Source organism: Aaosphaeria arxii (genome assembly GCF_010015735.1).
Source record: "Aaosphaeria arxii CBS 175.79 unplaced genomic scaffold BU24scaffold_14, whole genome shotgun sequence".
Lineage (NCBI taxonomy): Eukaryota > Fungi > Ascomycota > Dothideomycetes > Pleosporales > Aaosphaeria > Aaosphaeria arxii.
The window spans coordinates 365714-379480 of NW_022983487.1; the positions used below are offsets into that span (position 1 = coordinate 365714).

A 13767-nucleotide genomic window follows, 5' to 3' on the forward strand; every position below is an offset into this window, starting at 1 on the left:
GAAAACCACCAAGTTTCATCTTCCTCCCCCAATCATCATACTCGTACCATCCCATCGCAATCATCTTTCATCACAACTACAACCGGATCATACTTCTGCTACAGTGCTATTGTAACCGCTGTCACCGCTCAAGGCCACCCACTTGTCGCCGCCGTCAAGCCAAGTCAAGTCAAGTCAAAACACTCCCCACTCTTTCTATTCTTCCTTCCGCTCCAGTCACTCAAACATTACTCCACCGTCATCATACTTGACTACCTAGGTAGGTACCAGGTACTTGAACATACCTAGACTTTAGTTCCATGTAATACCATACTAACATCTCACATTCCCTTTTCGCTTCCGAACGACAGGATTCCGCAGATACGGAGCTGATACACAAGACGCTCTACACAGTATATTAGGATGTATGGTGGTGACTACCGTAGGTTGTGGAACCTTGTTTACCCCGGCCCGATTGGACCACCGACCCCTGCCCTGTGTATCATCCAGCGCCAGATACCACTTCCGGAAGACTGACCGTAACCGCATCGTCCGCATCGTGCGCATCCATCCGTTCATTCATCCATCATCCCACCAACCGGACTCATCTGTTTCTACATCCGTTAAGCTCGTCGTAATAATCTCCATCACTCCAACTGTATCATCCTCCGGTTTTCTTTCTCGCTCAGTTCAATACTTGTAATAGCAAAACCGTTGGAAGCAAGACGAAACAGAAACAATGCCTGAGGATTCTCGACCATGGTCTCGAAACGCTCGTTACCATGTCTTCGTCATGCACTGCACTCTACACAGTCTTACGTAGTTATTCCGTACACGCGTAGTCTGGGTCGCGAGTTGGCATCAAACTCGCACAAGGCTGCCTGATGTTCATATTCGTCAACCTGCATCGCTAGCCATCGTGTTCTACGCCGTGTTCCATATTACTTCCACTACTAATCCTGAACAGCCCGATCAATACTTCAAGACTCATCCCAGTATTCCAACCCAGTTGCCCGTTCGTTGGGCATTCGCGTGTAACCGCCTGGGTCTCCATCTCGGCGCCGCGCTGTCAGTTCTGAACCGTCCCCGCCTGGGGTTTGGACATGTCTTCTGTCGCACCAGAGATTGCATTCCGCTCTCCGCAGACTTGCGTGCAACAGCAGCATGACCTGTTGTCTGAGTCCGTCCTGGCCAACATGAAGCCATTTCTTCGTCACAGCCTCTGTGATCGAAACGATGCGTTTGATAAGGCACCGGAGTCACCACCCGATCTGCTCTCCGTTTCGTTTATGGACATCTCGCTCTCTGATGTCTCAGCCACTATGACACGAATCCAGCTTCGGGAGTACTGGATGCTGTTGTTTTCGATTGCAGATGCATGCGCCGGAGAGCAATTTCTGGCGCGTCTCGTACAACATGCAAGTGGAAAACTTTGTCTGATATGGAATGCATCAAACACTGATTTCATGGACGAATGCTCCTGAAATGGCAAAGTATCTCATCACTTGTTCACCTGAATTCCCGCTGGCGTACTCCTGTGTTTCCGCAAGTACACCATACGCCATGCACGTTGCGACGAAACTCTAGCGATGAATACAGTCTTGAAGTCCAGAACAGTTGCGATTCATCCCAGTATGACGCCATAGGAGCTGCAACACGATAAGACATCAAGAGTGGCAACAACCTTATGCACCTTATCTGCAAAACTTTCAATCTATTAAAATTTAGGAGTCAGACGAAAATCATTATCATCATCGGAACGCTGCCTGCACGAGTGGATTATTGCATAGTGCCATGGACCATACTGTGGCCACATATAAACCGACAACCCACCAGTAGTCCGTCAAGAAATGCTCCATTACCCGGTGTCGCTTCTGCAGCCACCCCTGCTCTCCTTGCGACCTGCATTTTTCACGAAACGACAAGGTGGTACTTAGAGAAGCCACTGGGAAAAATTACTCTACTTTTGACCCCAGATTCCCTATAGCACTCATTTTTAATTTAAGAAACTATTTCCTTGCCGGTGGATTTAGCAATAGCAGTGGCATCAGTGCAAGCCATACGCATGATCTGTAGCTGCAGCTGCTCAAACAACCCGACTCTCAACAAATCGCAGATTATGACGAACAGTCAAGAAAGTCAAGAAAACTACTTTCTATGCGTCGTTGGCAGTGGCACCCTTCAATTTCACGCGTAATGCGGTGCGGTGCAAGGCGTGGCCAATTCGCAATTCCGGAGGATACCTACCGATGGGGTTGGTGCATCGTCCGCCGAGACTGCGATGCTTTTACTTGCGCGGGATGATGGGAACGCTGTTGCGGCTTGCTTGCTTGCTTCCCTGCCTGTATGCTCTGCTCTATCCATGGCATGAGGTGGTAGGACAGGGCTAGCATGACGGCTCGTTTCATCCTAATGACGTGTCTCGCCGTCAAAGCCTGCTCGTTGCCCAGTGCTCCCTGGACGCTGGGATGTACTACAATTAAAAATCCAGAACCTCTGCCTCCCAGATGCTGGCGACGACAGATGGGCAGACAAAGTGGCTGTGCGCTCCAAATCCCTCCATCCCGCTACGGGAGGGCGAAGCTCCATTCTGCGAAAGGTTTGCCAGTTAAATAGCATAGAAGGCGGGCTATGTGCATCCAGCGATAAAGTAGGCTGGCCGGACTTTTTGGGAGGGAGCAGGACGGACGTCCGATTGCTTATTCGATATTGGCCATCATCCAGATATTCGTTCACCTCCGCACTTCCAAGGTCTTGATTCACATCCTCGCCGATGGAATGAACAATGATCTGATCGATCACTCCGCTCATCCTTAACTATTCCATCCCTTTACCACACGGCAGTGCGAACGCAACTCCAAGACTGGATGTCTTGGCCCAAATCTAAAAATTACTGCGATCAGCGTCGTCAAATTTCTTTATCGTGTTCAGGAACGTCCCCCGCCCAATCATGACGGCTGTGGCGCTGGATAGGCTGGCGCACTTGGCCGCACTTCGCTCGCTCCTCCCGCCTTGCGGTAGCGAAGAGGATCGGCACGAGGGTATGTTCTTTGCGGGTCGTGTTGGGCCAAATGGCCTCTGGACCTCTGGTCCCTTTGTGCCGTCTCCGGATTCCAGACTGTTAGACTCCTAGAAACTTTTCGAATGTGTTGCACGATTCGCATGCAGTGATGCACGTATTGTGAGTTCAGGCTTGATTTATCCAATGCCGACAATAATCTGACAATTTCGCCAACTATGCGCACACTCTGCGTATCGTGTATGCAACCATTGAAAGATTAAAGCAAACACATCAGCCACAGCCCCTCGAGCAGGGCGGAATAGAAAGATCTCCGCAGAGCCACATAAACACTCCGACCATGCCATAGGTTCTACAACGAAACAAGCTCTTTAGGACAATTTGACACAGTAAACATGGAGTGCGCAAGTCTTACTCAAAGAAATATTCCGTGTGCTTACTCGAAAGCCTCCTGCTTACCGTGTACTGTACGAAACCCTGCTCCCCGCATGCTGCGTCGAATACGTTACCCGTTCATACCCTGGATTCTGATGACGCCCACAGGAAGGGCGAAAGTAAGAGTAAGCTTATCGCTGGAATTTCTTTCGCGATTGTCCCCTTTCCCAATGCTTGTATCATCAGAGGAGGTGCCAGTAACGAACCATTTCCTCAAATCCATGTCTCCAAGGCGTAAACATGGTGTGTCTGTTGAAGAAATGTATTCGTAATGATTCCAGAAAGACCTATACTAGAAAAATCATGGACACCATAATGCGAAGCACTTACCGTGCCGCAAAGGTTCACATTGAGGTCAATTTGGAAATCATAAATAACTTTATGGAATTTTGATCGCCAAATGGTACATATCAATCATATCATGTCCGAATACGGAAAGACTTTAACACAACAGCCACCATCTATCTTCAGAAAATGGAGAAGGAATCAACACACCAATGATTCACAGGACCCCCATAATCACGTCGACGGATTTCCTCCAAAGCATCATCTCCTCCTCCGACCAGCAACCCTCTTCTGCGCAATCATCCAACACTTCCCCCATTGTTCGACCAAGAAACCCGGACACAGAAACCCATCTACCTCCCCTTTCACATCCCCCCATTGCAACTTCTCCTCCCCCATTCTTCTCTTCATATAAGCATCTAGAAGGAACCACCGCGAACGAGGCCGCAGCCCAAAACATACGTTGACCGACGCCACTACCAGCGCAATCCACAAGAAGAGCGGTGTGCTCACCACTCCATCCCTCATCTCCCGATTCTGCTCTTCGTCATCATCACCACCGACAGCAGAAGAGCCAGGGGTAGATGAAAAGGAAGAGGGAGAGGGAGATGACGAGGACGAGGAAGGAGATGGACCGAATCCCATATCTTCAAAAGGCCTGATGACATCTGCCAGCGTGATCGGGAAATCTTCCGCGAGATACGACGGCGGAAGCGAAATCACTAGCACAAATAACCCCAAACACACCAGCCTTTCCGTGACCCGGAGCCCGAGCGTTGTCATCGCGAAGTGTAGGTCCTGGGCGAGGCGGACACGGAGATCGTGCATGGTTTCTCCGGCGAGTTCGTCGCATTCGCCGGGCTGGTAACCTTGGTACCAGCGCGTTGTGCGAAGGACCAGGTGGAGGGTTAGGCAGCGGATATGGGGCGGCGGATATGTGCTCTCGCTGGCAATCGTTGCTTTACGGAAACCAGACGGGATAAAGGGCGACGACATGTATTCTTCTAGTGTCATTCGCGGATACGGACCGTCGAGATTTCGAGGAGGCACAGTACTACCACAGTCTTGTAGTAGGAAATGCGAAGACGCCATCTCAGACGTATTCGACGGCGACTCGGTCGAAGCGCGAGACGTTGTCGACCTCTGCAACGACTCGGCCCAATCGTAGAACTTCCTTTGCCTCGAACACGCCCTGTTCAAGACTTCCCTTCCACCTCTCAAATCCACCAGAAGCTTCAGTCCCTTCCAGTTCGCATCGAACCCCACCCAGTCCTCCTGCTCCTGGCTAAAGACGAGCGTGGCGATTATGGCCCAGAACAGCGAGTCGTCGTGCGCGGCGGCCGGGGACGACACGCGGTTTTGCAAGAGCCGGAGCGCGAGACAGTGGTGCTGCAATGCGTTCTGCGTCGGGTTCTCCGAGTCGTCTGATATCGTTGACATCTGCATTTCGGCGGCAGAGAAGATGGACTCCAGGAGTGCGGGCTCCCAGAGGCAGTAGTGCACGAAGCGTGGCGTGAAGTCGTTGAGTTCCTTGTGATCGGTGTGTAGGCGCCAGACAAAATTGGGTCCGTACACAAGAAATGCTAATCATGACGAACAAGGCCGACACATCAGTAGGAGATTTCCAATTGCCGTGGAGCCTCTTGAATATAAAGCATTGAAGCCCAAGGTTCCATTCGAAGGGGAGCTGGGGAGATTGAGGTAACTTACTGAATGAGAAGATATTAGCAATGCGCGAGGCATCGTATTTATAAACGCTCTTCAGGTACCTCACGGATGGATACGATGACTCCGGTGCCAACGAGTTGACAGTCAACATATTGTAAACATCCGAACAATGACTTCCCACCACCGGCCCGTTCCAATGCTCATCCTCCCCTATTTCCACCTCCTTCTCCTCATCGCTCACGATACTACTTTTGCTTGACAACAATGACGCCTTCATCATCGTCACCGGTGGTGCCTGCTCAATCATCTGCAAGCTCTTCTCCACTCCAGGCTCCGTCTTAACAACCCGATGAACAAGTCCTACATGCGTCGCAACAACGCCAGCCCCACGACCCCCATCTTTCACCCTCGACGATGACGATGGTGTCGACGCCGACGGTCCCCTCTCGAACAGCCACGTTCGCGGCACTTTGTTCCTACTGCACTCCAGCTCTCTCCTCACGCACAGCTGGCACCGCGGCTCCGCTTCATCGCACTTGACCCTGCTCTTCTTGCACTGGTCGCATCCGGTGCGCACTTTTCGGTGGTGCGAGCGCGTTTGCGGCTTTTGGCGCCGAGCGGTCGTGGTGGTAGTGGTAGTGGTAGTGGTAGTGATAGTGCTGGTTCCGGTGGCGGTTGTGCGGCGACGCTCCATGCTCAATGCGAGCGATTGCTAGGTGACATCGAGGTCGGCCAATCTAATTCACCAGCCGACGTCTCTCTCGTTTCAGAGAGAGTGGAATGTGGAATGTGATGGGGATGTTATGGAATCAGATGAGGTGGAAAGATAGAGAGTCGTCATGGCACGAGGAAGAAAGAACCAAGTTTCGAGCGGGAACTTTAGACACGTGAACGGGAAGATAGAAACAGATGCACAGAGGCAGAGAGACAGAGAGAATTAAAGCAAGAGGGAGAGAGAAAGTAGCCGGAGGAGGTGGCGCTACCAAATAATGTTTGGTTGGTTTGCGTCATGGAGTCACCACCATTATGTACTGGTCTTCTTCTTCATCATCATCTTGATCGTCATCTATCTCCTGCTTCATCGAAGGCTAGTAGTATTATAGGGGGAAGGCCAGGAATGAGGAAGATATAAAGATGCCACAACGTATTGCAATATCTATCAATGGCTGGCGACAGAATATCAATTGTTCCCCATATTTTCCCTTCGTATTCAACGCTCAGGTACCTGGCCATGATCTGCAAAAGACAAAATAGTCAACAAGAAAAGGGTGCAGTATTCGAGGTTAACAAACCAACTCCCCGCTCCGCGCCGGAGGCCGTCGGATGGGCCGTCGGATGTTGTACCGAACCAGTCTGTCTTTCCAATGGTGGGGAGGGGGGCTTTTAGCTCGTGACGGTGCTGGCGTTGGTTGGCGTTGGCGTTGGCGTTAAGGCGTCGAGACTTTCGGGGACTTTTCTCTCTCTTTGGTTGTGGTTGATGGGGTTTGGTGGTTTGTTTGTATAGAAGAGGGAGGTGGTTCCGGGTTTTTAGTGGTTGTGGGGTTTATTTTATTGAGTTGTGCAGTTACGACTACCATTCCTGCCGGCTATGAGTTTTGCGCTGAGGTCTTCTCTATTCATGCTATCGTGATGGTCTTGTGGATTGAAGGAAATTGATCATAATCAATTGCTTGCTGAGTTCGGAGGAAAATTGTACCCACAATCTAGGAGTTTACACAGAGTCGTGATGAGATTTCTGCGAAGATGCAGATTCTGGGTTTCTGGAGTGGTATCAAAGTAAGCTAATTGATGTTAAAGTACCACAAGATTGTTGGCATCAGAGCGGTTGATATTGGGTGGATCTTAAATGGAGCCACAGAGCCAATCAGGAGTGCGCACGGAAAATGATATAGCACATAATTACAGTGTGCAGCAATCAATGGGATCCATGTCCTACAGCCTGGCAATGGAATCCTTCCTTCAAATATGAATGACCCTATCAGAGCAATGTAAACATCACCTAGCTTTCAAATTCTTATCTCGGACGGACAATAATCACATTGCTTTGATCATCCAGCGAACGTTGTATTTTGCTCCTACCCAAGGAGGTGTTTTCCATTTTTGTTAGGTACCATCATATATATAAGAGTAAAGGGGGTATCGATAATAAGGTAAGAAAAGAAGAGAAAGGAAAATGAATCCAACAAGAATATATGTGCCCAATGATAGCAAGAATAGCTATGTGCTCACGGTACCACTAATAGGTAGGTATGTGCTCATGATACCAATAATGAAGAATGCATGTCCTCAAGAAACTCAAAACAGGCCATAAGTCGTTAAAACCAGAAAACATCGTTAGTGAAAGCTCAACTCGTCGTCACTCTCTCCAACCTCATCGACCACTGTGCTCGCCATTAACCAGTTCGTGCTTGAAATTTTTCTCGGTCGACCTCGCCCGCGCTTCGCCCTGGAATTGGATCGCTTGACAGTAAGCGTCCTACCAAGTTCATCTTGTTCGTCCACGGGTCCCGCATTGTTCTTCTTCTCCAAATCCTCGTGTTCTGACTCCGAGTCTACCTCGCTACTGCTGAGCTTGGCATCGAGATATTGTTTGGCCAAGGTGTTGCGCATGGATGATCTTAAAGACACTCTCAGGTTCCTTTGTCCGAGGCCATTGGCCGTCGCGTCTCTGCGCGATTTGGTCCGAGAGGATCTGCGAGGACCTGGGTGTTGTACTCGTCCCAAAGACTCGTGATTGACAGATGGTTTGGGAAGTTCCGCATAATATACATACTCACTCGAGTAGTGGCCGTGGATCGAGTCCGAAGTGAGTTTAGCCCGCTTCATTACTGGAATGACGACCATCGGCGACCCTGAACGTCGTTTTCTCGAAGCGAAAGGATTCAACCGAGCAACTGGGGACGAGTGTGGTTCAATGTCCGAGTGCAAAGTTATGTCTTCGTCCCACGAGACATTGGACATTTGCTTTAGAGGAGAGTCTTTATCGACTAATGTGGTCTGAGATGATTCGGATGGAACAGGTGTGGGAAGAAGCTCTAGCGGGCGAATCGAACTCCTTGGAATACGTTTCATGACTTGTTTGGCAAATGGCGTGCATGCAACCCATTCTCCAATTCCCTCCTCCCATCGAAATCCCCCACTTGGTGCTGTAGGTGAACCATTCTTTTGTGGCGAATGGTTTAGTACAACACGACCTTCCGACTTCATCGACGCTTCTACCTGCCGAACATAAGCTAGATGCTCGGGTGTGTGTGCAAACTCCAGGCAAGACTCCAAGGCCAATCGCTTGAAATTCCAGAGTGGATGCGGCAATCGACCTTCCCGAAGCGACAGGAGATGATCTACCAGCCGTTGTAGCTGATCAAATCCATCGTCCTGCCAGGCTTTTCCGGTACATCGTGCCGTTGACGATAGAAGTTGAGGAAATGTTGCTAGTATAGGTGCAATATCAATAGGATGACAAGAATATTGATACAATACCCATTTCATAGATCGTAGCAAAAGTTGTACATCCAAAGAAAGGAGGCCAGGTCGAGGCGCATCGCCATTGAGGTGTACCAAAAGAGAAGAAAAACAGATCCACATAGCCCGCTGTGCGAATGTTTGCATGTTCTCTGTTGTAGCATCAAGCAACTCTAAGTCGCTACGAACATCACTCCGCTTGAGAAGGCCAATGAGTATCGAGTCCAATACCCAAGATGCTCGCTCTCTCGTTACATGGCCGTAGCTGTTCACCTGGTTGTATGATACTAGGGCTATACTAGTCAGCACAGTGAGTAAGCTGGAGAAAGTGGTATCGAGGGCCTCCCGAAGCGTCTTCCGTGAGGATGGTATGATCTGCTTGTTCACGACATCGACCTCGTCGGATGTAAATATGCTTTCATCTGGAAGTCCCATTCCAGTACACATGGTTGTCTCAAGAAATCGGAGCGCATGTCCAGATGTTCGGGCGTCGTCATCGGCCAGGACGCGTACTAGCGAATTCCAGACTGGGCGCATACCCTCTGTTGCAAGCCACTCTAGTGGAAGAAGTTCTTGAGATATCATGTGCTCGAGTAAGTCGTACAACAATCCATGTCGGCCAGTCCGTTCAACGAATGTCTTCGCAAGGTACACGAAAACAGATGTGTCAATGCTGAACAAATCCGCTTGAAAACTGTTCGGGGGCGATAAAGGCCTTAGGAGGGCTGTGAAGGTCCACAAGAACTTCTCTGCCTCGTCCCATGCTGTTGCTTTCATGCAAAGGTCGATGATGGCGTGGGCCGCTTCAAGACCTAGAATGCCTTCCGAGAATGCGTCGCATATCAAAGAAGTGCCATGAGATCGCACTACCTGTCGAAAGTGTTGCCAACCATAACCTGAACGCGTCCCAAATTGTTCCTCCAGATGCTCGTATATCTCGTTGCATACATCGACGTCTTCGCCGTCCTCGGCTTCCTCTTTGTCAAGTCTGGTAAAATATTCTTCCAGCTCGATGTACGACGGCAATTTTTGCAGACAGACTTCGAAGAGTGATCTCACGCCTGTTCGCCTCTTTGGTTCTTGGTTTCGAGTTGCCTGAAGAAGTTTTGCATACGCGTCTAGCAAGCCCTCAACCAACTTTCCGATCTCTGGCCGCATCTGGCTCTTCATTGCTTTGATCTGCTCCACTTTCGCGATGAGAGATCCTCCCCGTCCCCTCGATGGTGATCCGTGTGTGCGAGGGGTCTCTAAATTTCGAGCGGTACGCTGGATGAGAGGGGTGAACGCAATCTCTCCCGGTTTTGCAGGTTTTCTATCCTCTTTCTCTTGAGGCTTCACAATAGCCGACCTTTTTGGCCGTCCTCCATATGTCCTCTTCGCTACTGCCGCATGAATCCTTGCACCTGGCACCCAATCGGGGTCATTCACCTTGTCGAAGCCGCGCGGCTTTTTCGAGGTTCCTGACTGCACGGCATGGTTAGCCTCGACCTCAACCGGAGAATCGCGCTTTGGGAGAGAAAAGCTGGAGGAACCAGTGCGTGCCTCATTAACCGCAGAGACTCTCTTGTGTGCATCATTCTCCTTACGCAATGTAATTATTCGGGAGGCAATCGGGCGGAGCAGGCGGTGGCAGCGGCTTGTTGTCCATGGTATACTAGTGTTGTTGTCATCCGTAGTGCCAAGGGGGGGCATAATATGTTCGTCGCGTATTTTTTTGGGGATAAGATGGGAGCTAGGCAAACTGTTTTGTATGACTACGTGGGAGAGTGGCAATATCCAAAAGTATGCAGTTGCTAGAATGTGCGGTTGTACGATGTGTTTTCAGGTGTATGGGTGTGTTTACTAACACCAAAACATTAATTATTGGTGTTGGCGGGTCGGGGGTTTCATGGCCGGCCTCCGATCTCTCACGTAGTCACGTGGGCTACAGGTCAAGATATGGATACGAATCAACTACCCCGGTCGGCGCAATAGAAACTCATGTTTTGCATTGGCTATCATGTTCGACTAATAGAAACGTCTTGGGTCTAAGATTTTGCAAAAAAGGGGTTGTTGTAGAACTAGCAGCTTCGGCACGTTCATGTCGAATAACCAATATGGACATGGGTCACAGGAAGATATGGTGAAAAGAATGCTTCAAAATTGGGCGCCTATATAGGTGCCGACAATTTTATCATTGCTCGTGAGCTTACACATACATTTTCGTGCTATTTTTATGAAGAATTGACACTATTTACAAGTTTGAAGCTCAACCCTCGAGGCTCCTGTCAACCCATCGTTTCCCGTATCCCTTTCCAGGGAACTTGTTGAGACGGACGGTGAAAACACCACGATCAATGGTGTTGATAGCGATCCAACCACTGGGGAAAGTGTAGTGGCTCCAGGTGCCGCCGTTCCAGAGGGCCTGACCGCCACCAGGAAGATTGTCATCAGTGGGGTAAGTATCGAAGTAAGCAATCTCCTCCACGCTGCCACCAGTAGGGTCCTCAGGAATGCTGCTGACGTCGAGGATGCGGAGACCAGCTTGGTAATTAGACTGGTAGGCCAAGCCGTTGTAGACGAACTGGTTGTGGTCGACTGATCGCACGGAAGACTTGTAGTATCCAGTGTTCACAGGCTTCTCAAGATTGGTGATGTCGAAGATGTAGGTTACAGGGAATCCATCCTTGGCCGGGCTGTCTGGAGCAGTGCGAGTGGCATTAATCTCGCCCTCGTCGAGCTCGTCATCGAGGATAAGATGTGTTTGCCAGTTGGGATCGAGAACCCATCCCTGGTGAGTGTAGGAAGCACCAACGTACGGCGTACGAGAGATGATCCTTGAGGCGTTCTTTCCGTTCTTGTTGCTGACATCGTAGATAGTGAGGGTGTCTTCATTGTATCCATAGCAGATATCACGTCCGAAATACTTTTTGTGGGGGCCACGGTAGACAATGCACTGTGCATCATGCACATATCCGTCCTGAGGAGCGCATCCGGGAGAGTAAGGCTTGGAGGGGTCATCAATATTGATGAAAATTAGCCCAGAAGCACAAGTGTCATTACGGGGCTGAGCGCCGACAGCAACGGCGTAGTTCTTCTCCTCGTTGACGACCACATTGTGGGATCGCCCGATGGGGAGCTCGTTCCAGAAGCCCGTCAAGTCCCTGGTAGTGGAGAAGACTTGGGGCCTCTTAGGGTTGACCTTGAGGAGCTTGCGAAGGTCGAAGATCTGGACACCGTGATCGACAGCCTCAGAGCCGACAATCAGGTAGTTGCCAGCGGTCTTGATCTCACGCCAGATGACTGGGACAGACTGCTGGGGAAGACGTCCAAGGTACACAATCCGTCCCTGCTTGGTGATCTCAATGAAAGCAGTGCCATCAGTCTGGCCGATTGCGTAAAAGTCGCGGCCCTTGTGCGACCAGCCCCACGAGCCAGAGCCTTCACCTTCCGGGCTGCCCAGCTCCTCATGAGTCTTGAAATCGTACATGTCCTGTGAAAGTTAGTACATCTGACAGTATCGGCACGCATGATCTATGAGAGCACATACGATGTCCTTGCACTTGTAGGTCTGGTCAGGGTCGCCCTTGACAGCCACGGCGTAGCCATTCTTGCAAGCAACCTTGTCACGGCCCCCTCTGTGCTTGTTCCAGCCGTTCCATTTCCTGCTATTGTAATTACCCGCTGCCTTCTGTTCGGCCCATGCAGACTATCTGTATCAGTATACTTGCTCGCACAAGATGTAAGGTGATAAGCATACCTCCTTCGCCTCCATCATCCATGCCATGACCTGACCAGACTCATACTCCTCCTTGCTGAAGGAAGCGGCCGAAGCCAGCGAAGAGAGTGCGGCCGCAATAGTGAGCAACTTCATGTTTGCGATGGAACCTGCAGAGTATGCCTGTAGAGCTGCAGGGCTATATTGAAGGCAGACGCATGCCGTTTATATAACTCATGGTTGCTGGTGGCGACCAGGTGCCGTCACTCGCCATTCGTACCATGCATTTGTCGTTGATGCCATCCATCATGACCTTCCTATCGAAGGTATAAGCTGCACCCCTTGGCATTTTCTGGGCATATCTCTGCATCTTTGCATGTACAAGCCATTTGTCTTGGTGTTTGTGAGCCGTTGAACTTGGCGCGGAGCTGAGGTTGTCGTAATCTTGTAATCTTACAGGTACTGTGTAGGCTCAAGTACGACTAATCCGAAAGGTCTTGCGTTGATCAATATTCCATACTGAACCACGCTTTTGTGTCTCTACAGAAAGGTTCATTGAAAATCGAATACTGGGAAAATAGTGGCTAAAATCGAAGTACGGAGTACTTGGTTTCCTACAGGCAGTGTTCGCAAATTCGCTGAGCTCCTAGCGGAGGCTCTGTGCGCCCCCGCACCTTGGAGATACCGACAAAGTCGGGGCCATAACTGGATAAGGAAGGTCATGGACCAGCCAATACTGGCCCGCCATGCCAGGTGCTCCCCGAAGACCAGGCAGATTAGAACCCAAGAGCCGGGGCACTGTGCTATTGCTGCCGTTCCTCGCATGTCAAGGAAGATCTACAATGTTCATACCCGATTCCATAGGGGCGCGAGGATCCCCATAGATAAGTCCCACTTTCAGTCCAAGTAGATATCTGGATTTCTTGAGCGATGCGAGCGATACCTACACAGTACACAGTAGGCAGCAGCAATAGCGGATATTCGGTTGACTTGTTTGTAAACATTGAATGATTCATGGCAGATTCACCATGACAGGCCCAAAGTACGGAGTATGACCGTTGCCTATGGTCTTCATTGCCAAATTGGCCGCCAGCGTGCACAATTGGACGACTGCTTCGACAATCCCGCACTTGCAAGGACTGGTGTTGTATGATGGACCTCTCGACATATCGCGTCCGTATTGCTCTATGCGAAAGGCTGGATATAGCTGTTGTGCTCCCGG

At 50.2% G+C, this 13767-nt stretch overlaps 3 protein-coding genes across 3 annotated transcripts; all 3 read right to left on the minus strand.

Moving 5' to 3' along the window:
* Positions 1-3902: 3902 nt before the first annotated feature.
* Positions 3903-6314, minus strand: BU24DRAFT_85911 (uncharacterized protein). Its single transcript, XM_033534718.1, has 2 exons — positions 5429-6314; positions 3903-5301 (listed from the first exon to the last, which is right to left on the minus strand). Exons 1-2 carry the CDS (start codon positions 6078-6080, stop codon positions 3980-3982), a joined length of 1974 nt encoding a protein of 657 aa, XP_033377596.1. The 5' UTR covers positions 6081-6314; the 3' UTR covers positions 3903-3979.
* Positions 6315-7500: 1186 nt separating this feature from the next.
* On the minus strand, positions 7501-10661 carry BU24DRAFT_428805 (uncharacterized protein). The gene has a single exon (XM_033529568.1). It carries the CDS (start codon positions 10538-10540, stop codon positions 7721-7723), a length of 2820 nt encoding a protein of 939 aa, XP_033377597.1. The 5' UTR covers positions 10541-10661; the 3' UTR covers positions 7501-7720.
* Positions 10662-11030: 369 nt separating this feature from the next.
* On the minus strand, positions 11031-13139 carry BU24DRAFT_445137 (uncharacterized protein). Its single transcript, XM_033530678.1, has 3 exons — positions 12588-13139; positions 12378-12536; positions 11031-12320 (listed from the first exon to the last, which is right to left on the minus strand). The coding sequence occupies exons 1-3, from the start codon at positions 12699-12701 to the stop codon at positions 11097-11099; spliced, it is 1497 nt and encodes a 498-aa protein (XP_033377598.1). The 5' UTR covers positions 12702-13139; the 3' UTR covers positions 11031-11096.
* Positions 13140-13767: the final 628 nt, after the last annotated feature.

Excerpts from the sequence above, each read along its gene's own strand:
- BU24DRAFT_85911 (XM_033534718.1), bottom strand. The coding sequence starts at position 6,080 with ATGGAGCGTCGCCGCACAACCGCCACCGGAACCAGCACTATCACTACC. Across the intron at positions 5,302-5,428 it reads TGCTAATATCTTCTCATTCA|CATTTCTTGTGTACGGACCC; the intron begins GTAAGTTACCTC and ends CGTCATGATTAG.
- BU24DRAFT_428805 (XM_033529568.1), bottom strand. The coding sequence starts at position 10,540 with ATGCCCCCCCTTGGCACTACGGATGACAACAACACTAGTATACCATGG.
- BU24DRAFT_445137 (XM_033530678.1), bottom strand. The coding sequence starts at position 12,701 with ATGAAGTTGCTCACTATTGCGGCCGCACTCTCTTCGCTGGCTTCGGCC. Across the intron at positions 12,537-12,587 it reads GGATGATGGAGGCGAAGGAG|TCTGCATGGGCCGAACAGAA; the intron begins GTATGCTTATCA and ends TGATACAGATAG. Across the intron at positions 12,321-12,377 it reads CCTACAAGTGCAAGGACATC|GACATGTACGATTTCAAGAC; the intron begins GTATGTGCTCTC and ends TAACTTTCACAG.